Genomic DNA, 26,732 nt, shown 5'->3' on the forward strand with positions numbered 1-26,732 from the left:
TGCTCCTGGTCTCATCTTTCCATTTTTTTTGTATATTCTTTTTTTATTTAGTTACCACATGGTCCAAACAACCAATATTGTTATTTATACATAACTTAATTTCTTAAACATAAATGCCTTCTGTAAGTCACAATTGTAGCAAATGTTAATACAAGTGGTAAACCAATAAATACCGAAAATCAATTAACAGAGCATAGTTCACATAAAACAAACAATGGTTGTATTGGTGTAATGTACACAATCCAACTTTCCCACCTTTTCCAAAACCTGTCCTGTTGAAGTCTAATTGAAAAGGTAATTCTTTCCATCCTGAAGATATCATAAATAAAGTCAATCCAGTCATCCACAGTAGGGATATCAGGTCTTAACAGCCATTTTCTCAGTATGGCCACTGCACTTAGGATCCGTGATAAATATCTAACATGTGAGATAACATTTTCTGATGACAGACCGCCCAAATACATCGTATTTAGTTTGAAAGGGATGTCTACCTGGAAAACCTTTTGTAGAACCTTAGGAACCTCCTGCCAGAAATGAATCAACAATGGGCAGGACTAAAATATGTGATAATGATTAGCATCAGAGAACCCACACTATCTCCAACAGCTGGAGGATTTGGTATAATGTCTTTTCTGAGATGGAGTAATAAACAACCTAATAAGATTTATCCAACAAAACTCTCTCCATAAAGTTGAGCTTGAGGTTTTCCATTATAGCTCACATACATTCTCCCATTCCAGTTCCCCTATGTTAATGTTTACTTCCTTTACCCATTTTTGTTTTACATGCAATGAGTTACCTTGTGTTTGCTGTATACTAGGGGTGTCAACGTTTACAATTTTTTCTACACGTGTACACAGGCTTCTAGATTATGATCTCTTTCTATCGCAGTTGTGCTACATAACCACTAGAGGGTTCTGTCTCCATTCAACCGCCTCCTAATCCCATTAAATCAAAGCCATTCCAGTAGTTATCAGACAAAAACGTTTATTCAACGTTATTCTTGTAGACCTATTTCAAATAGGTGCTTAATTAAAGCCAACATAACAGATAAATCACAGAGCTTCATTTAACATTTTAAGGCTTAGGCCTACTTCTGACAGAAAGTAAAATGAGTTGAAAATAAAATCATCTATCATTTTGACAGACAAGAAAACGTGAGTGAAAGCTGAAAAAGGTTTAACCTTCTTTTTTAATCATTGTTTTAACTATTTCTCACAGTTGTACAATTTGTTTTTAAACTTATAGTTCAAACTGCATCCCTCTCTCGCAACGGGAGCTGCGTCTGAATTTTAATATACGTCTCATAGTAAAAGTAATCTGGAATTGGCAATAGAAAGAAACTAAAAAACAGGGATGCAAACAGCGCGCTGAAAAGCGCATCTCGCTTTTTTCGTGGCCAATTAGGTGACTTGTGTGAATCGTTCAGATCCGAAGAGTTTTTTTTTGCGCGTCTCAGCTCAGGTCAGTAAAATTAACAGGCTGACAGTGACAATCACGTGAAACTGAGGCGAACTCATTCATGGTTGCCTCTGATTATACTGATAATAGCCTACCTATTAGCTTCCAATGTAGACGCGCGCCATGCGCGCTCACAGCCCAAAGCGGCGCGTTGCCGCGTGCATTCGGTGCGACGGCGACGCCGTTTTTTTCCCCCCGTGCAGCTGTGCGCCGCGGATGTGCACGGTTCCCTACGTTGCTGTGTCAGGCAGGTGTTTCCCACAGAGCTCTGCCCCGTTTCAAAGGTGAATGAAGCCCTAAGTGGAAAGACGTTGCCTCTGCGATGTAGAATGTGTTTTATAGAAGAGAAACACACATTTCAGGACCGCTGACTTGTTTCATCAAAACAGACACATGTAAACACAGAAAGCTGAAAATCACTGGACATGTCTGTTGGAATTATACAAATCAACAGTGTAAAGTAGAGCTGTCAAGATGTATGCAGTAGTTAATTATTGCATATCCTACAGTACCTATCACTCCTATTGTTTCTGATGTACAGGTGCATTAGAATGTCATGGGAGATTTTATTAAGGCCTATGTCACTAAGTCAATTCAAAAAGTGAAACTAATACATTATATATATGTCCATTACACACCGAATGAAACATCCCGTGTCTTTATTTATTCAGTTAATTTTAATAGTAATAATTATGGCTAACATTCAATGAAGACCTAAAATTCAGTATCCCCAAAAATGTAAATATTACAAAGGAACTTTTTTTTTTTCTTTTTTTTTTTTTAAAGCATTGTTAATCTCGAAATGTTGGCCTTCTGAAAACTATGTCCATCTATATGCACTCAATACTTGGTTGGGGTTGAACTACTGGAAATGGACTTTTCCGTGATACTATAATGTAATTATTTGTTAATGGTAAGCACCCCCCCCCCCGACAATTACTCTCTTTTTTTGTCCTGACCCGTTTGCATCCCTGAAAATAGAAGCCAAAGTATGCTGAAGTGAGAGGAAAAAACTTCACCTTTATATCCACCAAGCTAAAAACGTAGAGGGGGAATAAAAAAAAAAAAAAAAGTTTTTTCCTCCTCTTTAGACGCGAGGATATGTGATCAGGTCGTAAAAAGCCGACACACAACACCAACCAACAACATAATGTACAACAACATGTAACAATAAAGACTAAAATAACAAGCCATTAACAGTTTTTGTTTTCAGCAGGACGACATTCGCGCATGGAGAAGATGATGAGCGCCACGCTCTTCTCAAGTCCTCCGCAGCCTATTCTACACAGCAGCTGTCTTGCCTTTAAGTGGTCTCGCTGGTCTGAAAAACACAAATGGCTGTGGCCGCGGGTTTTTTTATATATCAACGTAACATTGTGCCCCATGCATCTATGCGGATAACTGCACTAGTGGGAACATTTAATTGTATAGTTAGTTAATGTTATTATCTGAAGCTTTCAGGCAACATTATCACCCCTAAAAATACTATAGGCCTATATATTGGTGAGAAATAAACGAGGAGGAGGAAAAATGACGTGTAAACGGTTATTGATTTTTCTAAACGGTTATGATTTATTTTCTGTGTACCCGTTTACACGTGTAGATGTTGACTACTGTATACCCCTATAAAACATATGTGTCTATGAAGACTTTGAATACACCATTCTCCAAGTACTTTTGTTTAATTTTCTTCATTAATTGCTCCGAATAGTGCCGAACTTGGAGAAATCTGTAAAAAAAGAAAAAAAAGCGCTATTATCCAAACCATGCTCCATCTTCGGGTTGTGAAAACTCTTCAAGGACCCTTGGTTTAAAAAGGTACAATATGCTGTTAAAACTTGCATCTGATCTAATCCAGGTCATATGCACACCTTCTCAGGACTTTGATAACCTCTATTAAATGATTTTCAGCTAACACATTGCTCCAAGTGGCACACAAATCCATGGATTTCCCAATCAACTAAATTCTTCATTAAAGTCCTATCCCCCAATACAGCTTGAATGGGATGCTTTTCTGTTAACACCTCCATAATTTCCTTCCACCTACCACAGTATTCAGGATTACATAAACAAATCAAAGGCCTTAGTTGGACTGTACTGTAATAATCTATTCGGGGCCACTTTGTCGTCTGCGGAATTCCGTGTGCGAAACTACACGCTTGACCAATGAAATCTTTTGCTTTGTATGATGTCACTTTCCGCCTCATCATACAAAGCAAACGATGCTGATAAAATGAGCTAAAGATCATTCATAATCATTCTGGTGTCCCAGCACCCTATTTTATTTGACAAGAGTATGGATGATTATCTCAACACGGAGGTGAAAGACAACATTTGGCTTTCGATTGATAAATTGACTTTGTCTGATCATTGTAGTGTAACTAGGTAGAGGTTTTCTCATAATTTCAGGTAGGCTACAATATACAGACGAAAATATTATAATATTTATAAAAACGAAAACATCTCTATTGATATAAGGAAGACTAGGAAAAAAATAATTTGAATGCCGGCGGCTGCGGTCATACAAATATATGTTATGTAAGCTACTCGTTTTATTTAACTCCATTCATATAGGCAAACATTTATTATTTTTATTTATTTCCTGAACTCAGCCACACAATGTCCTCAATGAGCTGTTCGCTGCTTTCATCCCGGCCGAGCTGGAGAGCGGCTGTAATCTTGGTGGCATGTTTATGCTTCACGGCTGGACAACATTGAGGCCGATATGAAAACATTTATACCGGTTGGCTCATCGTTCGGCATAGGCTACCAGCTATTTGGCTATATGCCAAACCACTGATTAATATATTATATCTTCACTTTATGCACTTTCTAACAAACGAGTCATCATGTGTCCATATAGCCTGACCACACCGTCGTGTGCCTTTACGCACAGGCTCTTATCCACTTTGGCTAGGCAGGCTATATGGATGCTATATCCCCAGCTAAAAGTATCTCCTGTCAAATTGAGAGTATGGTTCACAGACAGCATATGAGGACCCAGTATCTCCAGAAGGGCTTCAAACTGTGCTATGGACATCCTGAAAATATTGTCTGAAGCGTGGATGATACAGGCGCAGCTCTTGGATGAGCCTATGTCCATTTTCTGTCAGATAATGAACCGCGACTTTTTTCCGTTTGGTGCGAAATTAGAACACAAGAATGCGATCATTTCGCACCGGACTCAGTGTGCATGCTTTACATGCGGAAAATTGCTGCACGGATATTCAGCAAATCCGTGCCGCATTTTCGTATCGCACCAGTGTGAAACGGCTTGTAACGAACAACCAAGCTTTTATTTTGAAGGATCGTCTTCTTAACTCTTTAGACAGCGTGATAAACAAATAGGCTATGAAAACCTTCTATGACTATCCTAGACGAACAAGAAACACAGAACAAGAAACAAACCAAAAACTGAAACAAAAGGTCACTCCAAAAGGGAGGAAAAAGTAATAAACTGATCTTCTCAACTCTACGGAGGAATAACTATAAAAAGGTACAAAGAAAAGCGCTCCAAATGGAGGAAAAACAAAGACAGGCTTTAAACTTAACTGCACTGCTCACTGGCTAGAAAAACTGTACAAAAGGAAAATCACTCCAAAAGGGAGGAACAAAACATGGCTATGAAATAATATACTTCTCTTGAAATGAAATAGGGAAAAACTTTACAAAAGAAAATCACTCTACTAAAGAGGAAAAAAGAGATAATTCAAAATACCAAACGTGATCGAAGTTACTTGACGAGGCTGTGGACGTGGGGCTTGAGGCGCAATGACAAACGACACTCTGGCACAAGACAAAGGGAGACACAGACTATAAGACACATGAGGTTGATGGGGAACAGGTGGAAACAATCAGGGATCAGGGGAGACGTCAGACCGGTGACACAAGAGGAAGGGCAAGTGACCTGAAACGAGAGGAGAGTTACTTTTCAAAATAAAACATAAAATTCACAAGACAAAACCCCATGACGAGACATCCCTCACCGCGAGGGAAGTATACGTGTGACAAGATCTGTCTTGGTAAAGTATAATGCCCTTTCTTAGGATAGCACAGAGGGTGGAAGCAATAAATATTGATATACTTTTATATAGGGACAATTCCGAGATCTGGACAAAATGATCTCAAGATTCATTTGGCAGACGAAGAAACCTCGGATAAGGTTCGAGACTCAGCTTTCCAAGGAGAAAGGAGGTCTCTCCCTTCCAAATATAAAAAAATGACTACAGAGCAGCACAGATAAAAACTCTTGTTGATATATGCAATCCGTCCTACACAGCACAGTGGAAAGAGATAGAATGCCAGATATCAAGTGATATTCCACTGCAAGCTGTAATAGGTGACAATGCTTTAAACAAACATGTAAGGGAGTCTAATCCATGGATAGCGAAATCACTTAAAATCTGGTTTCAGGTGGTAAAAGAACACTTGACCTCGGAACCATACCATTTGATGAGATGGATAGCTGCTAAAATACAGTGATCTCTAAATAGATAGAGTACTCAGAAACTTTCAGGAGCTAAAACTTCATTATGGCCTGACAAACCTAGACTTCGACAGGTTTTTACAACTTAAACACTATACTGAGAAAACAATTAGAAAGGAATGAACTCCCTCCTCTGTGGCTCTTCCTGAGGTTTCTTCTGCATTTTTTTCCCTGTTAAAATGTCTTTTTTTGGGGCAAGTTTTTCCTCACTCGAATCGAGGGTCGAAGGACAGAGGGTGTCGTCTCTGTACAGATTGTAAAGCCCTCTGAGGCAAACTGTGATTTGTGAATTTGGGCTATACAAATAAAATTTGATTTGATTTGAACTACGGTGAGAAAAATTCAGGTATTTTGAAGGTCTTTTTAATGGGCTAAAAGTCTGACCCAGGTCTTATGAACATCTCAAAGTTGTATAAAACAGTTACCACCCGCCGATTAAACAACAATGAAAAAGTACATCTGCCCTGTCTTGGAGAGAATTTGGGTGAAAGAATTTAATAAGATACACTAATACTCAACCCTGCCTCGTCCTTCGTTCTAATCTAAAAGGGTTTGACACAGCCCCATTTATCTTAATTCTTGCCATTGGCTTTTCGTCAATAGCTTATATTGTTGTAATAAAGGTGTTATGAATCCAAAGCACTACACAGGTACGACCAGTTAACACAATCAAAAGCTTTTTCAGCATCTAACCCCACTAACACTGCTTCTAAATTAAATTCCGATATATGGCTAATTATATTTAGAGTCCATCTAATATTATCTTGAGTTTGTCTCAAGAATCCGGTTTAATCGAGGCTAATGATTTGTGGTAAAAATTCCCTCTATTCGTTTTGTCAATGATATGTTAAGATTTTAAAGTCCTGGTTCAACACACTTACAGGTCTAAAGTTGCCACAATCAGTATTCATGTAATTTATTTGTGAGTTTTTCCCTGTTGTGTTAACATAATTATAACCTATGTGCCTTGATAAAGTGGTTAAATTCAAGTGTAGAGGTTAAAGTCAACCTTTTATCGCCTGGTCTTTAAAAATGATAAAAATAAGACAGGTCATTAAAAATTATCAATAATTATCAATATCAGCGGACATGAAACTTCGCTATCATGATAGACTTTTCAGCCATATCTCTAGTTTCCAACACAATAATTTAATCTAAGGAGCCTGTGCAAATGAGACTGTCAATATTATAATAAATTAATAAGCCACCAACATTCTGATCCTTACAGGAACATGGCATAAGGTTTAATAGGCAGATGAAAACATTGACGTTGCAGTGGGCACAGAAAAGGTGATGGAGTGGTTTCTTACAGAATACAAATTCATTATTATGATTAGATAAAAGTCGTCTAATTTCTGAAACAAAGCACCTTACCAACTTCATTGACCCATGGTGGTGTGCTTTAATGCAAAGATAAGTGGAAAGGGATGCGACATAACTAAGGCGGTGGCCTATCACATTGCTAGATATGGTTGGGAGTATTTTAGGTTGAATGTGCAGCTGTACATGCATTAGGGTTACATGATATGGTTAAAAAATCATATTGCAATTATTTTTGAGAGATATTACAATTGCTTTATAATTCACAATTGGTGAGAATTATTTTTCATCTCACTGATAAAACTATTAAAATCCTGATGATATGATGTGTCGCAAACAAAGATGTTTTCTTACATTTGGAGACTGAGACTTGTAGGCCAGAACATCTCTGCAGCACAACAGTTCTTAATTATAATGCTGTTATGTCCCACATTTTACTTTCTTTAAAAAAATGAAACTTCTGCTATATGAATATTGTGCCTAGCCATATTGCTGTTTTGTTAATATTGCAATATGATGTTTTTTCAATATTGTGCAGCCCTGTTGTTTATATAACTGGGGCTGTCATGGTTTGGGTTTTAGGTTTATGTTTGTGTTTCTTGTCACCTTTTTTGATTGCCCTATTAGTTTCACCTGTCTTATTAGTCTTACCTCTCCTGTGTATTTAAAGTGCACCTCCGGTCAGTTATTCATCCTGTCTAATGGTCAATGTTCTTTCTCAAACAGAGAATGGTGGCTTGGTTAATAGTAGGGGTGGGTAAAAAAAATCGATTCACGCAAGAATCACGATTCTTGTCTCCCACGCTTCAGAATCTATTCACAAATGTAAAAAAATGATTTTCTAAATGTTAATTAGTAGCGTGATGTTGATGGAACGAAAAAAGCAGAACTTAACTGCGATGGTAGTAGAGACGTTTCAACGTAGCATTAACGGAGCAGAGCAGTGGTCAGCAGTTACAAACAAGACCAGCTGACAACTGTTAACAAGCTAACAAACACACCGCAGTATTCAACACGTTAAACAAAGTCTGTGGTGAAGAAAATAACTGCTCAAAAACTCTGGTCAAACTGTAACCTGTACTGTACAATTTCTACCACGAGACAACTTCTCTGTTAAACTTTCTGTCTGCTCCAGTCGCTAACCCCGGTCTGCTCTGAATACAATCACAGGAGCTATCTCTTCTTCTCTTGCTCGAGCCCTCACACACTATGCTCTGCCCTCTTCCTTCAAGGAGCCACGCTGTCTTTATAACCCCTCTTGGAGGATGACGTATAACTGCCAGATTCTACTATAATCATACATCATTATTCCATATTGGCAACAGCTTAAATTTTGTGACTTTGAACACAAAATTAAGTTATTTGTCAAAAAATATTTGGCCAACAGTATGGCTCCAGGGTTTTCCCTGGATTTTTGTTAGACAAAGGTGGCAATGGCTTGAGCATGTGCGTGGCATGCACAGCGTACAGCAGGCCCGCAGGCCGCATGCATCCCAGGAGCAACCCCCAAGTGGCTCAGGCCATGGTCCAGCCAGAAAAGCAGAGAAAAGCAGTGAAAAACACATTTTGCGAGCCTTCAGAAATTAGTAAGTATCATAGTAAGCTAGTCCTATGATATGACCTCTAAAGAACATAACGTAAAATTGACAATGAAAACCTTGGGTTTAACCCTGCCTGGACTGATAAATATTTGTTTATTTTACCAATAAATCCAAACGTCAAACCAATGTGTTTAACTTGCAATGAGTGTGTTGCGGTACCTAAAGATTACAATGTTCGGAGGCACCACATTGAGAAACACCAGACTTTCCGGACAGACTTTCCTGAGGGATCACAGGAGAAGGCTGCAAAAGTGTGTTTGATTGCATCTTACAACCGGAGCTGCACCACGATGTTGCGGTCATGCACATCCCAAGAGAGAGCAACAGTAGCTTCCCTCTGTGTTGGGGCTTCCAACACAAACCTTTTAGCTGCTGAGAGTTTTAGGTTGGGTCCTCAGGTTCGCAGATTTGTGACGCGCTATAGGAAGTTATGATAACAGATGCGCTGAGATCCAAATATGCTTTGGTGCATTTATTGTGAAGAAACAGCACAGAGCTATCACAGCGCAGCAAAGATGGATGAATGGAAAACAAGACCAACGAATTCAACAGATATAAAGGGCGATGAATGAATGGATGAGTAGCGGTCAACAAAAATTATGGCTACTATCCAACCCTGACTCTCTCTCTCATCTGTGTCACTGGTGAGTGCACACCTTCACGCACACACACTTCTGACGCACACACGCCTACTCCCATGTGAACCACCCCCTCTACAACACACACACACTCAAGCGCACCGTTCTCCTCATCTTCAACCTGTATGTCTCTTACACACCAGCCCTTAATTATTAGGTCTCACATAATAATTCACATTTCAAAACACAATAGGGGACATAATAAAACATCATATCAACTCAAAAATGCAAAAATGTCTAATAAATTGCTCAAGTCCTTGAATAAGCCATTACACTGAATATTCCTTCTTCTGGTCATCTCTATGACCGACTAGTACAAAGTCCAGCTCAAGTCCGGAAAACACAAAGTCCATATAGAGGTCAGCATCGTCCTCATGCTGCCTCCTCCTTCTCCAGCAACAAACACACCTTGGATATGGGTCTGTCCAAGCAACTGGTTCTTGTCTTAATCCGAATTTGACGCACAAATCCCTTGCGATCCGGAAAGGTTTGCAAGACACGTCCCATAATCCAGGAAATACGAGGTGCGGTACTGTCCATAAGCAAAACTAGATCTCCTGCGACAAGGTTTCTCTGGACCCCAGTCCATCTCTGTCGTTCCTGTAACAGAGGCAGGTACTCCTTTGTCCAGCGCTTCCAGAACAGATCAGATATGTACTGGACTTGCCTCCATCTTCTCTGTGTGTACAGGTCTGCTGCTTGGAACTCTCCAGGTGGTAAAAAGGCTGTTTTTTAAGCAGTAACAGATGGTTTGGTGTCAGTGCTTCCAGGTCGTTAGGATCCGTGGAGGCCTTGGTGATGGGCCTGCTGTTAATAATGGCTTCCACTTCACAGAGAACTATGTGGAGTCCCTCCTCATCCAAGCGTTGTACCTTGAGAGTGGAGTTCAGGACTTTCCTCACCGATCTAATCAGCCTTTCCCACACTCCTCCATGATGTGATCCAGCAGGGGGGTTGAACGTCCACTTAATGCCCTTTTGGAGTAACACATCATGCACCTGTGCCTGGTTCCACTGTGCAATTGCTGTTTTTAGCTCACGTTCTGCTCCCACAAAATTTGTCCCATTGTCAGAGCGCAGCTCGCGGACCTGTCCTCTTCTGGATATAAAACGCCTTAGTGCATTTATGAAGGAGTCAGTATCCAGAGAAGGTGCCACCTCGATGTGAATAGCTCTCAATGCGAGACAGGTAAATAGGACACCATACCTCTTCACTGTACACCTCCTGCTCTTCACTTCGATGGGCCCAAAATAATCAACTCCCACACAAGTGAATGGAGGTTCATCAGGCTTGAGTCGGTCTGTGGGCAAGTCTGCCATCTGCTGGCAAACTGGAGTGGCATTAAGTCTTCTGCAGATGGTGCACTTGGACAGAACTCTCCTAATAGCAGTGCTTACTCCTGTCATCCAGTATTTCTCCCTGAGCCTGGACAACATGTGGTTGCGGCCGCTGTGTCCTACCTCTTGATGTATATTTCTCAGCAGCAGGGTAGAAATATGAAGGTCCTTTGACAGAATGATAGGATGCTTAGACTCCAAAGGCAGTGCTGCTTTACTAAGCCGTCCTCCCACACGCAAGACTCCATCCTCCAGCCTTGGACACAACTTGTACAGGTGACTACTTTTCTTGACATTTTGTCCCTTTTCCAGACACGAGAGCTCCTCAAAAAACTTTCTCCTTTGGCAAAACTGAATTATGGCCAGCTCAGCCTTGTCAATGTCCTCCACTGTAAAAGCTCCCAAGACAGCTGTGCCTTTAAATGTGCACCTTTCCTGTTCCATCATTCTCTGTTGCTGCACGCTCTCTTCACTCTGATTGGCTGTTAGCCTTTTTCTCTTCCTGATACAGGACCACAACCATTCCTTGTATTTCAGCCACCACGCCACAGCTTTCTTTAATCGGATCCACGAGGAATAATGATGGATCAGGTGAGTAGTGGGATCCTCTCCAGCTTGTACAGCATTGACAACGGCACTTTTCTTCACCTCTGGATCGTCCTGGGGGAGATGGCTGACAGGCTCAGGGTTCACAGGTCATTCTGTTTCAGGTTGGCAAAGAAACGGAGGTCCCATTAACCAGAGTCTGTCCTTCAGAAATGCTTCCACTTTGACCCCTCTGGATGCTGCGTCTGCAGGATTCGAAGCTGAATCCACGTACCTCCACTGAGCAGGGTGAGCTGATTTCAGTATATCGAAACACGATTGGCAACAAACACCTTAAATCTGGAGCTTTCGTTGTTAATGTATTTCAACACAGAAGCACTATCAGTCCAAAACACAGATTCCTGAAGACTCATGTGTAGCTCTTTCTTCCACAGGAAATCCATACGGCTGGCCATTGTTGCAGCAATCAGTTCCATTCTTGGAATTGTAACTGCCTTCAGTGGGGCAACACGAGCCTTTCCCATAATGAAAGCACTGTGCATTTGGAGGTGCTCATACTGTAACAGCAGGTAAGTGCCTGTACCATAGCCTTCCTCAGAAGCATCGCAGAAATGGTGTAGTTGCGCAGTAATAACATCTCCCAACTCCAGAGGTTTTAGACATCTGGGTAGCTCAAAGTTGTCCAGTAGGTGGAGCCCTTGCACCCATTTAAGCCAGTCTTTGGAGACAGTCTCTGGTATGGGGTCATCCCAACCAACTCCTCTTCTGCACAAATCCCTCAAGATCCCTTTTGCGGTCAGAACAAGGGGACTTAACATGCCCAGAGGGTCATAAATAGAACTTACAGTAGAAAGGATGCCTCTGCGGTTGAGTGGTCTGTCCTTCCATACAATTTTGAATTTAAAGGTGTCTGACTTGATACACCACTCTACACCCAGCACTCTTTCAATGGGCACAAACTCCCGGTCCAGGTCCAACTGCTCCATGCCTTTAGCTCTGCGGGGCTCTGGGATGGCCTTGAGCACCTCAGATCTGTTACAGTGCCACTTGGTCAAACAGAATCCCCCTTTAGCGCAAAGAGACATGAGCTCATGACAGAGGGTCAGTGCTTCCTCCTCTGTTGCAACTGCCACCAAACAATCATCCACATAAAAGCAGTGCTGCAGCTTGTCCACTGTCTCCTCCTTATGCTCATGTCCAAAATCCTCTGCACATTTCCTGAGGGCGAAGTTGGCGCAGCTAGGGGAGGATGTAGCTCCGAAAAGGTGTACCTTCATCCTGTATTCACATGGTGCTTGGTTCAAGTCTCCTTGTGGCCACCAGAGGAATCGCAGCAGATCAGCATCATCTGGGGGCACTTGCACTTGGTGAAACATAGCTTCTACGTCAGCCATGATAACCACAGGTTCCCTCCTGAACCTGGTCACAACTCCAATTAGTGAGCTGGTTAGATCGGGCCCTTGCAACAACTCTTCATTCAGAGGTTGTCCTTTGTAACTGGCACCACAATCAAATACAACTCGGAGTTTTCCCTTTGTCGGGTGGTGGACACCATGGTGCGGTATGTACCAAACCCTGCCATCACTTCTTTCCAGCTCTGCATCAGGAACTCTGTCAGCATAGCCTTTACCAAGTAGATCATTAATAAAGGTGTTATACTCCCTGTAAAACACTGGATCCCTCTGGAGCCTCCTCTTCAGATGGTATGGACGCTGTTCCACTACTTTCCTGTTATTTGGCATGCTGATGTTTGAATTTTTCAACGGCAGGGCGACCTGGTAGTGACCATTGACGTGTTTGGCTGACTTTGTGACCATGTCCATGAACCTCAGGTCTTCCCTGGACAGACCCACTTGTTCCTCCACAGCAGATTCTGGAAAGTCCATCTCAAATTGCTGTTGCCACAGTTCATCCAAATTTACAATGGACACACGGTTCACAGTTACTGGCTGCTCACAGTAATTGGCCTCTCCACAGTTTCCTGTCAGTGGTCCATTTACTGTCCAGCCCAGCACCGTCCTTATAGCGTAGGGTCCATTATGCTCACTGCGGATGACTTCCAGCGGTTCCATGGCTCGTGGGACATTCGTTCCAATCAGCAACTCAATTCCAGCCTCAATCTGTGGTAAGGAGATGTGTTTTAAATATGGCCACCTTGTCAGATACTTATTTGTGGGTATGTTTGCTGTGTGGACTGGCATTGACAACTGAGTGTACGCTTTTGGCAACTCATTGAAGCAGTCATCTTCAAGTGCTGCCACCTCCAGCTCTGGCACGATGTAGCTACTGACCACCTTCTCCTGCCCCATGGTCCTGAGAAGAATGTTGGCTCTCTTCCCAGACAGATTGAGCTTCTGCTTCAGACTCTCAGTACAGAACACTGCAGTGCTTCCCTGGTCCAAAAAGGCGTATGTGAGAATGATTTTATTGTCCTTCTTCGCCTTCACTTGGATCGGCACAATAGGAAGCTTGCAATCCATCTCACCAGCCCCTGTAAGCCCACTGGAAACCAAGGTGTCATCCACTGTAACCTGGACGCTTCTCTCAGCCGGTTTTGCAGTTGCCACACTGTCCTTATGGAGCACAGTCGGGTGTTTTTGGCCACACTTTGAGCAGGAAATCTTCCTTTGGCAATTTTTGCTGATGTGTCCTATACACAGGCAGCGAAAACCATCACCATTTTCCTTCAGGAAGCCAATTTTCTCGTGTGCCATTTTTTCCAACCGCACACACACATCCAATGTGTGTCCTCCAGTGCAGCAGGGACAGATCTTCTTGGCTGGTGGTTTTATGTCCGTGGCTCTATTCACAGGTTGAGCTGTTCTCTCCACACGATTCACTGTAGTAGCGAAGCTGGTTCCTCTGATGCTGGAGCGAGGGTGAGGTTTGGGTTTCATTTGTTTGGTTGTTATAACAGTGTCCTGAATGTTTCCAAACACAGGGTCTGTCAAGATTTTCACCTGTTTTTCAACAAAGTTGCAATGTCCATAAACCTTGCTCTTCGGTTGTACCTTTCCTGCAGGTCACATGCGTGGCACCTCCAGCGGTCTCGGAGTTTGTACGGCAGTTTTTTGATGATTTCCAACATGTTTGTGGATGTGTCCAGATCATTTAAATACTGCACATCCTCCATAGCGTTGCAGCAGCCACGCAGAAAGAGGCCGTACTCCTGGAGGGCCCTCACATCTTCTGTTTTAATAGTGGGCCATGACAAAGCTCTCTCCACGTATGCTGCTGCCACCTTTTGCTCATTGCCATAGTGCTCTTTCAATAGAGCCTTCACCTTCACATATCCTCTGCCCGACTCAATGTGCTGACAGCTCCTCACTAGCCCTTTTGCATGCCCTTTGGTGTACTGTTCAAGGAAGTAGAGTCTGTCACAGTTGTTATCGGTGTTTCGCTCAACTCCATTTTCAAAAACTTTAATAAACAAATGGTATTTGAGTGGGTTACCATCGAAAATGGGAATTTCCCTTTTTGGGAGTGCTGAGAGGCATTGTTGTTGCATTAAGAGTGTTGAAATTTCAATTTGTTTTCTCATTATGTCCAGCACACTGTCATTTTGTGATGCATCAGTTTGTGTAACATTGGTCACAGGATCTTCAGGAGCCATTAGATATCATTGGAGCATGTAAGAAGGACCTGGGAGATGTTTTATGTCAGGTAAGTGAGTGACTTTAGGCTTCACAGCTGTCTGTGTGGTTTCAATTGCGTTGGGTTTTAGTTTAACTGGCAGTGATGGGACAAATTCAGTAGCATTGACATTCAGTTGTTGTTTTGAGCATGTCCTTTCATAGTATAAGTTCATCCCATCTGAAACCTTTGACTTTGATTTACTGCCAACACTGCCTTGTGATTTTATAACACTTAGTTTTGCCATTTCCTCAGCGATTTCATTCTCCAGTAAAAGCTGTTCTCTTCTTTGGCGTAGCTTTAACTCCTCTTCATCCAATGCATGTTTTTCCTTTAATGCCTTTTGTTTTGCTGCCAAAATTGCAAGATTTGTTTCCATTTTCAAGCGAGCAGATGAGCGTGAGGCTAAGGATGAGGAATGATGTGAGCGTGATCTCTTGGTTGCATTTGAGATGCTGTCACAGGGCTGTAGTTCATCCTGAGGATCTTGTACAGTGGGAACAGGTACTGGAGGGTCAGCAACAGACAAATTCTTGCTTTTTTCGACAGGAACTTGTACTGCATGGTTTATTTCCTTTGTTGGTTGCTCAGAAGTATTTGTCTGAAGTGGTGATTTATTTGAGTTTTCATGCGGATTTTCCTTTATCCATTTTTCCACTTGTTCTTTGAATGCATCACTGTAATCCATAATGCTAGAAAACCACTCATTTTGTTTTTTAACTTCATCATCTGGAAGCAGTGGCAGTAATTCATTGTGCAGGTCAGTGGCCTTTTTACACAGTGCGTTCAAGTTATTCAGTTGTGAGGGGATTTCCGTTTCATTTTCTTTTGATTTCATGTGCGCTTTTATTTGCGGAATAAGCACTTTGATTTTATTAACGGCAATTTTGCGCTCATGCTTCAACCGTTCGATTTTATTTTCCAAAGCTTTCATTTCCATTAGATTGTATTTTGTATGAAGCAACACAATCACATTTCATTCATGAGCGCATTCAATATCCATCCATAGACACTGCATTTAAATTCATTGACAGAGCAGACTCGATCCAAGCACTTCAACAAGCAATAGGCCTTTAGACAACATCAGCCGCCACGTATTTATGCCACAAAGTCCCGACATCACGTAAGGGATAATGTATAGTTCGGAGGTTGTTATGGAGAAATAAACCCAGACAGGTTGTATGGATCGCGTCGGGGTTTCATACAATCTGAAGGGGTTTATTTCTACATAACAACCGACTAACTATACATTATCCCGCTTATTACACGGCCTTACGACTGAAATAAATAATAAATAATCACCCACAATGATTCAGGAGCGACAAGGATCGCTCGGTAAAGTTTTAACTTTCACTTTCACTTTCGGGGCCTGAGAGAGGAGCTGGACAGCGTGATGTGGTTGGTGTAACGCGTTGAAAGTCCAGCTGTCTTGCTTATGTTGCTATATGTTGCCAGGGCGGATCAGAGCGCCGTCCCTAGCTGCTCTCATGTGTCCAGTCACAGACATGATCTGACGACTTTCGATCGCCTGAGAGAGGAGCTGGACAGCGTGCTGTCTTGCTTATGTTGCTACATGTTGCAGGGGCGGATCAGAGCGCCGTCCCTAGCAACGGTCTGTTATACTTGACGACGGTCATTATACAGAAATAACAGACCGTGGAACGCAGCGATGGACCAATCAGAGAGCAGCATTCAATAGAGCCGTGTAATAAAATCCAATAAAGCACCGAGAAGTTGCGCCACCCTCAATGCGCCAATGCAACCAGCGTAACATCCATTTAATACATTGTCTTCATTTGACACGATGCATTCCAATCGAAACGGATTCCTTAATCCACAAACATTAACAGGTTCAGGCCTACCTGTTCCGTGGTGAATGGATGGCGTGGTGTAGCACTTAGCTGTGGCTCCTTTGTTCTCGGGCTAGACGACTTGGCTCTTTGATGCGGCTTGATGATTTTCATTAAATGCCTTTTTTGTTGACAAAATGTTGGGCTTCCAACACAAACCTTTTAGCCGCTGAGAGTTTTAGGTTGGGTCCTCAGGTTCGCAGATTTGTGACGCGCTATAGGAGGTTATGATAACAGATGCGCTGAGATCCAAATATGTTTTGGTGCATTTATTGTGAAGAAACAGCACAGAGCTATCACAGCGCAGCAAAGATGGATGAATGAAAAACAAGACCAACAAATTAAACAGATATAAAGGGTGACGAATGAATGGATGAGTAGCGGTCAACAAAAATTATGGCTACTATCCAACCCTGACTCTCTCTCTCATCTGTGTCACCGGTGAGTGCACACCTTTACGTACACACACTTCCGCACGCACACACGCCTACTCCCATGTGAACCGCCCCCTCTACAACACACACACAGTCAAGCGCACCGTGCTCCTCATCTTCAACCTGTATGTCTCTTAAACTCTGTGTGTCCTGGATCTTAGCAAAGAAATAAAGGCCATTCATGACTGCATGCTGGCCATTGTGGATGAGGTGATAAATGATGAAAAAAATTAAAATGCACCCATCAGACAATTCAAACAATTGCAGGGTTGAAATTCTTGCTACAGATGTGTTTGAAATGCTGTAAAAAGAACTGAAGAAAGCTGATGTCATGTCTATAGCAGTAGATGAGACCACAGACAAAACTGAACTTGCACAATTCTGCATATATGTATGTTTTTGTTTTTTGTTTTTTTTTGCTTTTTTGTTTTTATGCACTTTGATATGTGCCTGTGTCAAATGTGAGCAAAATGTTTTTGTTTTTTTTGTTTTTTTTATTTCCAAAAGTGGAACAAAAGTATTGCATCTACCACAGATTCTGTGCCTGTGTCACAGGGAAACATTGAAGAGAGTCACAGGGGAGATGTTCGTTTTCTTCCAGGGCCCAGGACTTTACTTGGTCTTACTTGGCATTTACTAACTGACACGCTGTAACCTATAGATGCCTTGCAGTCACGTGACTTCTGACGATATCAGTTGTTGTCTCCGCCATGTTGGGTACCGTACAGTAGCTACATAATGCTAGCGCTCTTCACTAGTAATTGAGTAACTGACGCTGCAACCCAATTAACGTTAGCTAGCTATGTATCAACTCAAGATTATGTAGGTTGAGATATACCAGAGTTGTCCTTTAAGCCAGGGGTATTCAATCAGAGGTCCAGTTATAAAGATTTCCTCAAGTGAAGGTCCAGAACCTCATAGGGCTGGATCTACTAAAGGTTTGTGTGTATTAAAACGTGTGCAAACTGCTTGTACACGCAAAAAAATTTACAAACTGATTTACAAACAGTGCACAAAAAGGGTTGCATCTGTCAAAGGTGCAAAATAGCGCGTCTTGTGGGTGGCGTGTTGTGGGTGGAGAAAATGTAAATATATTAATTTAGCACACGCAAAGTGATTTATCAAACCTGAAAGCAATTTTGCAAATAGAAACTGCGTCTATATTTAACACGTCTCAAAGGGAGGTGCAAACGGTTTGTATGCGTAATTGCGCACACATGGCTGCCGTTATTGTTGCAAGAAGGAGTCGCCGAAACAATGGAAGGAGACGCCGAGAACGCATTTTTCACCCTCGTGTGAACATTTTTGGGATGAAGGAGGAAACTATCATTAGAACATATCGCCCATCCAGCCTTGCCATTTTGGAGCTGTTGGAGGAACTCAGAGCGGATTTAGAGCCAGCTACGAGAAGGACTCACGCAATACCTGCAATAACAAAACTCCTTGCAAGTTTACTATTATTATTCATATTATTATACGCCAATTTTTCTTTTGTTCTTCTTCTGATGTCTTGGTATCTCCTTCTCACTTCTTCCACTGTTCGCCTGTTTTTTCCAACAGCATTAACTTTTTCACCGGTTTTCTCCCACACGGCGTTCCTTTGCGCGACCGTCAGATTCCTATGCTGCAGCTCATTGAAATGTTTATTCGCTTCCTCTACCAACACTTCTAACTCCAAAGGGTCGAATTTCACTTTGCGAGACTTCGCTCTGTCAAACTCGCCATGCTGAAAACCATGAAACACGCTAAACCCTCATTTAAATAGCTATGTCTCCAACACGTTTGCACCTGTTGTCATTAACGCAATCACTCTTAGTAAATCGCCCGCAAACCGCGGTTCAACCCCACACGCAAATTTCTAGATTGTGCACGCAGATTAGTACAAGCAATTTGGGATCTTAGTAGATAATGTCTGACTTGCATCACAATTCAGTGCCATATACAGTAGGCTATATTGAGGTAGCCTAGTAGTTGTGTCAACATCTGTATGTGGTCAACAACTGACTGTAAAATTAAATGAAGTATAAAAAGCTGGGCAGAGCCGGCCATTCACCGGAGCAGCTGAGACCCACACACACCTGCAGCAGGTTGGAGAATCAGCGCCTGCTTATAAGCCCTGCTCTCGGCGTTGCCTGCTGCCAGATGATTTTGTCTCCCGACGTGGTATATGGCTCCGGCTAGATTGATATACGTTACGTCGACTAGTGTGTTTATTTGTTCTCCTGTGGAAATTGAACTTGTCTTTTGTGTTTCTCTCGTGTTCAGTATTTACTGGCATCCCGGCTATCAGTTATCCTGCTCCAGCTGCCCAGCTCTCTGCACCTCTCCAGCCAACTCCACTAGCCTGTGTCTCTCGGAGTACTCTGCCTCGCCATGCTTCACCAGCGCCACCGTGATGGCTCTCGCCCTCGCCTACACAGTTCCCCGATGGGGATTCAGCCCTGGAGCCCGCATTTCCTGCATCTGCCCTTTTCTCGACAACAAAGCACCCTGTACTCTATTCCCTGCCTCCGTCTCCACTTCTGGGTTCACCCACCTGAAACTCAGTGTAACAGAAATGGAGAGATTATAAATAAGTACTTCAATAATAAATGTTCTTTTCGCATTGCAAGTAAAATAAAGGTTGCATTTTAAAATGAAATAGGCTACATAACAGAGATCTTTTGAAAAACATGCCTCTAAAGTGCTTCATTTTAGAAAAAATACAGTTTACCTTGAGTTTCCCCTTTTTTTTTTTGTTAACTCCATTTCACTTTCACTTTTCACATTCTCTACCAACTGTATTAAAACAATCTCAACACCTCTTAACAACTGAACAATCTTTCTTTCCCTCTAATGCCTCACTCCCCCACTTAGCTTTTCCTGCCTGGATTTTAAATCTGGGCTGTAATGGTGCCATCCTCATACATGTGTGTAGGTGCTCAATGTGAGCCTGGAAGGCTGCTTTTAATAATCGCCACAGTATCAGAACATATGAGACGTACTGGTTTTGAATTGCCTCTGGGAAAATTCAACATTTTAGAGTCCATTCTCGATTAAAAACTCTGTGTATTTTTTTAACTCTCTTGAAACTCTTCCTCTTCCGTGGGCCGCTAAACCAGTACCTTAAAGGCTGGAAAAGTGGCACCAGTTAATATAGAAATGCTCCATTAAAATGTAATAATTCTCAATAATGTATTGGTTATAGGTCCGGGTCCCAGGAATTTTAAACAAAGGCAGTGGCCAGTAAGACAAAGGCAGCCCGCTTTTGAGTTAGATAGGCAGGGAAAACCCTGAGGCTTATCAACATTGCCAGGAAAGGACTCGAAATATGAAATATGAAATATGAAATATAAAACAAAATACACTGGAGGGGGGCTTTAAGTCTGTGTCTTTCCCTTTCTTTATGTCAGTTAATCTGTTCTATTTCCCTGGTCAGTCCTGCATTCTCTCTCATCCATTCCAGTTTCGCTCCTCATGTTTTCAGTGCTTCATTGTTTGTATATATTTGATTTAGTTATTTATTTTTGTACTTCTTTTATTCTCAGATTTGCCTCTTCTGTTTTTGTTGCCTATTGTTTCCAGCTTTTTGATCACCTTTTGTAGCTTGCTGTTTGGGTACCTTTTTGCTTAAAAGTAACAGGGGTTTCTGTAATAATCCTTTTTCCTTTTGTGTTTCCCAGGTGTGAGTGTGCTAAGGACTCCCAACCAGGTAGGAAAAAAAATTTTCTATACAGAAATTAATTGTTTCTGTGGGACCGCTCAATAGTAACCATAACTGATTGATCGGTTAATTCATTAAATTAATTAATGAATTTGTCACACTGAAGTGAGATGAAAATACCACAGTGACTACATTAAATTAGAATTTTTTGGGACTGAAGATGAGGAGGATCCCAAACCAGTAGTCCGAGCGCCCCATTGTGGTCGGACTAGTAGACTTGGTAAAATATCTATCATAAGAATTTGAGAATTATTCTTTGATTTGGCTGTTTTGCTGTGGTGCCAGGCTTCACCAATAGCCAACTATTCTGTGACTGTTTTGTGACACTGCCTACGTAATATGCATGATGGTATAATGACAATTTATGTCAAAAATTACCCACGTGGTCAAACTGTCAAGATGGATCAGTGGCTTAAGACAGTGCCAATCAACACTGATTGACACTGTAAGTAGTTTGGGACTGGGATCCCAAACTACATTGTCTTTTGTGCTATGAATCTTTGGCCCCGCTAAGCTCAAGCGGCATTTTGAAACTACACTCAAGGACTACATGGGGAAACCTACTGGATTTTTTGAGAGAAAAAGCAACAAAATTAAGAAACAGAGAGACCCTCAGTTTTTTGCACCTGGGGAAAATGTGAAGGCCACAGATGCTTTATACAGAGTGTCCTTGTTGATTGCAAAAACAGGAAAACTTAATTTAATAGGTGAGAATTTAGTCAAACCAGCTGCCAAGGTTATGGTAAACATACTCTTTGGGGGAAAATCTCCAAAGATGGCGCCCCGTGAGTGGTAGCCTGTTACAGCAGCTCTTGCTCACTTCTGAGCTTTTTCCTCTTTTTATATTTCTTTTGTACTTTTTAACTGTTTTTAATTACTTCTCTTTGGAGCTCTCTCTCCGGGCAGTATGGAGACCAGACTTGCTTTTTTCGCTCTGGTCTTAATACTGCTTTTTTCACTGTTTTCCGCCGTGTCTGGGGAGCCTGTACGCAGCCCTATTGTTTACAGTAGGGATCAGCTGTTGGCCCTCAGTAGTACCGCGGTGCCGCCGCACAAGAAGCCCAATGTCCGCCGCGAGCTGAAGAGGAGGAGATGCTGGTGCTGTGCCGGTGCTGCTCGCCGTAGCAGGAGGAGACGCTACAGACCCGTCCTCCCATTTGTTATCATGGGGAATGTGAGATCTCTCCCCAACAAGATGGACAAGCTAACAGCGCTGACCCAGCATCAGAGGGACTACCGTGAGTGCAGCATCATGGTGCTCACTGAGACATGGCTAACGGCGCTGACCCCGGACACGGATGCTAACCTGGATGGTTTTCAAATGCGGCAGCCAGACGGGACGGCAGAGAGCAGTAAGAGGAAAGGAGGAGGGCTGGCTGTGTTTGTTAATGACAGATGGTGTAACTCTGGGCACATCACTGTTAAAGAACAGGGCCCGTATTCCTAAAGATTCTGAGAATCCTCTCAGAGAGCTCCTAACTTAACCTAAAAATTCCTAGCAAGGAGTCTTAGCTTAGGAGTGATTCCAGAACATTCTCAGAGAACTCTGAGCAAGGAATGGACAGAAACTCCTATCTTAGTGAGGAGGTGTGGTTGACCCCGTTGCTAGGTATGAGTCATCATTTCAAAAGCTGTGATTGGTTGATCCTAAAAGCTGGATAAAAAATATACTTTTGGTGATAATGGGCAAAGGATGGACCCTCAAATCGATAAACTTAATCATAGAATCTAATCTTATGAAGACTGTGTAATTGTAAATAATATTTCACATGAAAGAAAATATCTGTTAAATGAATAGTAAGCTAGACTTTAAAAATTATCCTACAAAATGTGTGAAAACTTGCCCACTTGCACAGTATTCACATAGTGATAGTTATATTTATTTGTTTATATTAATTGCCATGCTGGTAATTTTTGCACTTTCAACATTTCAACTCAATTTAGTATTAACAAGGGTAAAATGGCTCAGCTTTCATCAATGTCTGTGATTGCTGACTGGCCTATAAGAAGCAGTGTTGGTTGGCTTTCATTTTGGGTGGTATTGCACTGTGGCGTTGGGTTGGAGATGTAAGTGCAACCACAAACATGATTCCCGCATGATCCAATCTGTAGCGTTTCATTAATTCACAGTCATCCAGTGTTTGGAGAATATCTCTCCTGTCTCTTCCGTCCGCCATTTTGTCCTCTGCTTAGGGAACTCCTAAGCCGCTTAAAAGTCCTCTTCCCTGCTCTTAACAGATCTCACCTTAGGAGCTCTCTTAAGAGCTAGGATTCTTTAGGAATAGCTTTTATCTTTACTAGGATCTACTCTTCACTTTTAGGGGAAATTCTAAGAAAACATCATGATTCTAAGAATTTTCTTAGAATTTGGCCACTAGGAGCAACTCTTTGCACTAAGAATCTTTAGGAATACGGCCCCAGGTTTGCAGTAAGGACATCGAACTTTTAGCGGTTAGCATGAGGCTGTACTACCTCCTAAGGGAGTTTACACAGGTGATCAAACAAGCTGTGTACACCCCCCCCTCTGCTAACGCTGATGCAGCTCAGTCACAAGCTCACTGCAGACACAGCATCCACGTCCTCATCTCTGGGACTTCAATCATGCCTCTCTGTCCTCCACCCTGCCCACATTCTCACAATATGTCACCTGCCACACCAGAGACAATAAAACACTGGACTTATTTTATGCCAACAGCAAGGAGGCATACAACTCAACTCAACTCAACCAGCTGCAGCAGAGAAATGTCAGTGGAGTCTGGAAAAGCCTTAAAACCATCTCAGGGCAGAGGAAACCAGACTCCCAGGCTGCGGGGGATCAGACGTGGGTGAACCACCTAATATATTGTGTGTATTTATTGTGTTCGTGTTATGGGATCCGGGAGAAACTGGTCTCATTTTTGCTGCACTACTTTTGTTGGTACAGCTAAATGACAATAAAGCTTTGGTTGATTGATTGATTGAAACACACATTGAACGTGTTGCTTTCAAGCATCCACTAAGACAGGTTGACAGCCATGTGGACATCAAATCAGATGGGGACCTGAAAACGACTTTCAGAGAGAAAGTTTGACAGACTTTTGCAGTCTGGCTGCAGACCTGCACTGTCAGGACCCTTCGTTGCAGACCTGCACTGTGAGGCCCCCTCCACTGTGAGGACCGGAAGTTGATTCTAAGCTTTTCAAAATAAAAGCGAATATACCGGAAGCATGTATTTTTCGTTCCCCACGTGACCATACTTTATTTCTTGGGGCTTTATAATGTAAATATGATTTATGTGTTCAATTAAAAGTATTTAAAAAAGTTGTATGTGTGGCTGCAGACCTGCACTGTCAGGACCCTTCGTTGCAGACCTACACTGTGAGGCCACCTCCACTGTGAGGACCGGAAGTTGATTTGAAGCTTTTCAAAATAAAAGCGAATATACCGGAAGCACGTATTTTTTGTTCCCCTTGTGATTATACTTTATTTCGTGGGGCTTTATTTTATATATATAATATAGGTAAATATAATTTTAAGCGAGTATACCAGAAGTAACCTATATATTTTCTAGTTTCCCATGTGAACATACTTTATTTCTTGGGGCTTTATAATGTAAATATGATTTATGTGTTCAATTAAAAATATTTTTAAAAAATGTATGTTTCCAGTTCAACTGGAGGGTTAGGGTTAGCAAGAAAAGATCAAGATAAAAACCAAACAAATATTATATATATATAAAAAAAGAAAATACAAAATGGTATGGCCACTTCTAGGGTTATTCTACAGATAATCAATGCAAACTAGATGTACAGCTATTGTTAAAACATTATTACTCAAAACATGCATTATTGTACTCCAGTGTTTTAATTTAATTGGCAAAAAGGACAGCTGTTAGTTTAGTTTGCACTACAGATTCGTTTTGAAACAATACTGTAAATACACCTTATTGTGTGATGGCATAATGTGCTATCAGACCACATGGATTTGCCAATGGAGGATGTGAGGGTTGATTTTAAATTAACTTAGCTTTGTGTATTCAAAGTGAATTACTGAATACCTACTTACATGACCCAGATAACCAATAACCTCTGTAACAGGAGAAAACAGTAGACACAAAACAAACTTTCAAATGTCTTTTTATTTTCCAATATTGTCAATTGGGACTGCGATGGAGATCAACCCCGAGATGCTGAACAAGATGTTGAGCAAGCTTGGCGTGGGTGAGAGCTGGAGCTTCGTGGATGTGCTGGGGCTGGAGGGTGATCAACTCTCCGCCGTCCCGAAACCGGGAGTTAAGATTGAAATATGCATCTGTAAGAAACAGATAATGTCGTAACAAGTCAAACAAAATTATATGATATGACTCAGTTTTCTTGGTCTTTGAGCTGGAAAATAACACATTTAAGTGAGCACTATCGCGTGCACAAGACGACTTCAACAACAAGTTATTGTACAGTGGAAACTGCCTTAATGTTATATTGATTATGAGACTGATCAACCGTTTATATGGATCAAAATGCCTGGGACAGAATCATTTCTATACAAATGCTGTTTGCAAACGACAGTGAAAGCCTTCTGATGTCATGCTAATCCCATAGATATATCTAAATAATATATCCCTAGAGTGCCTTTAGAGGCTAATCCTAAAGTTAGCCTAGTAAGCGCTAGCCACCGTTAGCCTAACTACGATAACAGCGCTAAAAACTACCCAAAAGTCCAACACTCGATTCTTTCAAATTAATATAACTTGACAGGGCTATATATTTTGTGGGACGTATGTTCTAGTGAGTAAAGACTTTCTGTTTCTGTTTCTTCGTATGACGAAAAGTTGTCACTTGACTATTACTCACCTCGTAGTCTCCACACTTCACAAATACGTGCTTCCGGTATTCTCACTTTTATATTGAAAAGCGTCAAATCAACTTCCGGTCCCCACAGTGGAGGTGGCCTCACAGTGCACGTCTGCAACGAAGGGTCCTGACAGTGCAGGTCTGCAGCCAGACCCCTCTCCACTTTTGGGTCCACATCCAACCTGAGCATCCTGAGCTGGCTGACTTTGAGACTGCTGATACCATTTCCAACCACCTACAATAATGAAGTTGGATTTTCCACACTTGTGACTTGATGTTTGCTGTACTCCCGCAGACACAGACACACAGCTCCACTCGCTCATCAGAGCAGCTCTACTCTCTTTGGCACAGTACTGTCAGTGTAGAGAGGCCGTTACTTCTGACATGTAACTAATCAGATAATACTTTGGGAGGGCATTCGAATACTGATTTGGTGGTAGATTACCATGGAAATGGTAAAGCTTTGAAGCTGTAAAGCATTCAGGTCAGCCCTATCAATTAGTAGATTGTTACTCATGTATTAAATCATTCATTCATGTATAGCTTCCTCAGCACCAGCAGGCTACTTGTTCCTTGTATGAGTCCAGAGATCAGACAGCCAACATGCGGCCCCCAGGCCCTCCATCACAGTAAGAACTAAAATTTGATTTTTGCTTTAACTTCATAGGGAGTTAGAAAACTGTTATTGCAAAGTGCCTAGAGCACTGTCAAGCATTTGGTCAACCTTGATACATGACAGTTAAATAGATTCCAATAATCACAAGTTTTAATGGTATCAAAACATCCCCATAAACATCTCAAAGCACTCCCACAGAATAATTTTCTCTGTTTATATGGCCAGTATATCCCAAATCATATATGCTTGCCAAAATATTGTCACACAACTTATGTTTC

At 41.8% G+C, this 26,732-nt stretch overlaps 1 protein-coding gene across 2 annotated transcripts in view; it reads left to right on the top strand.

Moving 5' to 3' along the window:
• The window catches only part of tesmin (testis expressed metallothionein like protein), a 109,641-nt gene that overhangs the window by 66,578 nt on the left and 16,331 nt on the right, over nucleotides 1-26,732 (top strand). For both annotated transcript variants that reach the window (XM_084363894.1, XM_084363893.1), the window contains exons 7-8: nucleotides 20,969-20,997; nucleotides 26,382-26,467. In XM_084363894.1, the coding sequence (XP_084220020.1) occupies nucleotides 20,969-20,997; nucleotides 26,382-26,467 (115 nt within the window). The remainder of the gene's footprint in view (nucleotides 1-20,968; nucleotides 20,998-26,381; nucleotides 26,468-26,732) is intronic.

Source organism: Pagrus pagrus (assembly GCF_965226575.1).
Source record: "Pagrus pagrus genome assembly, chromosome: 10".
Classification (NCBI taxonomy): Eukaryota; Metazoa; Chordata; class Actinopteri; order Spariformes; family Sparidae; genus Pagrus; species Pagrus pagrus.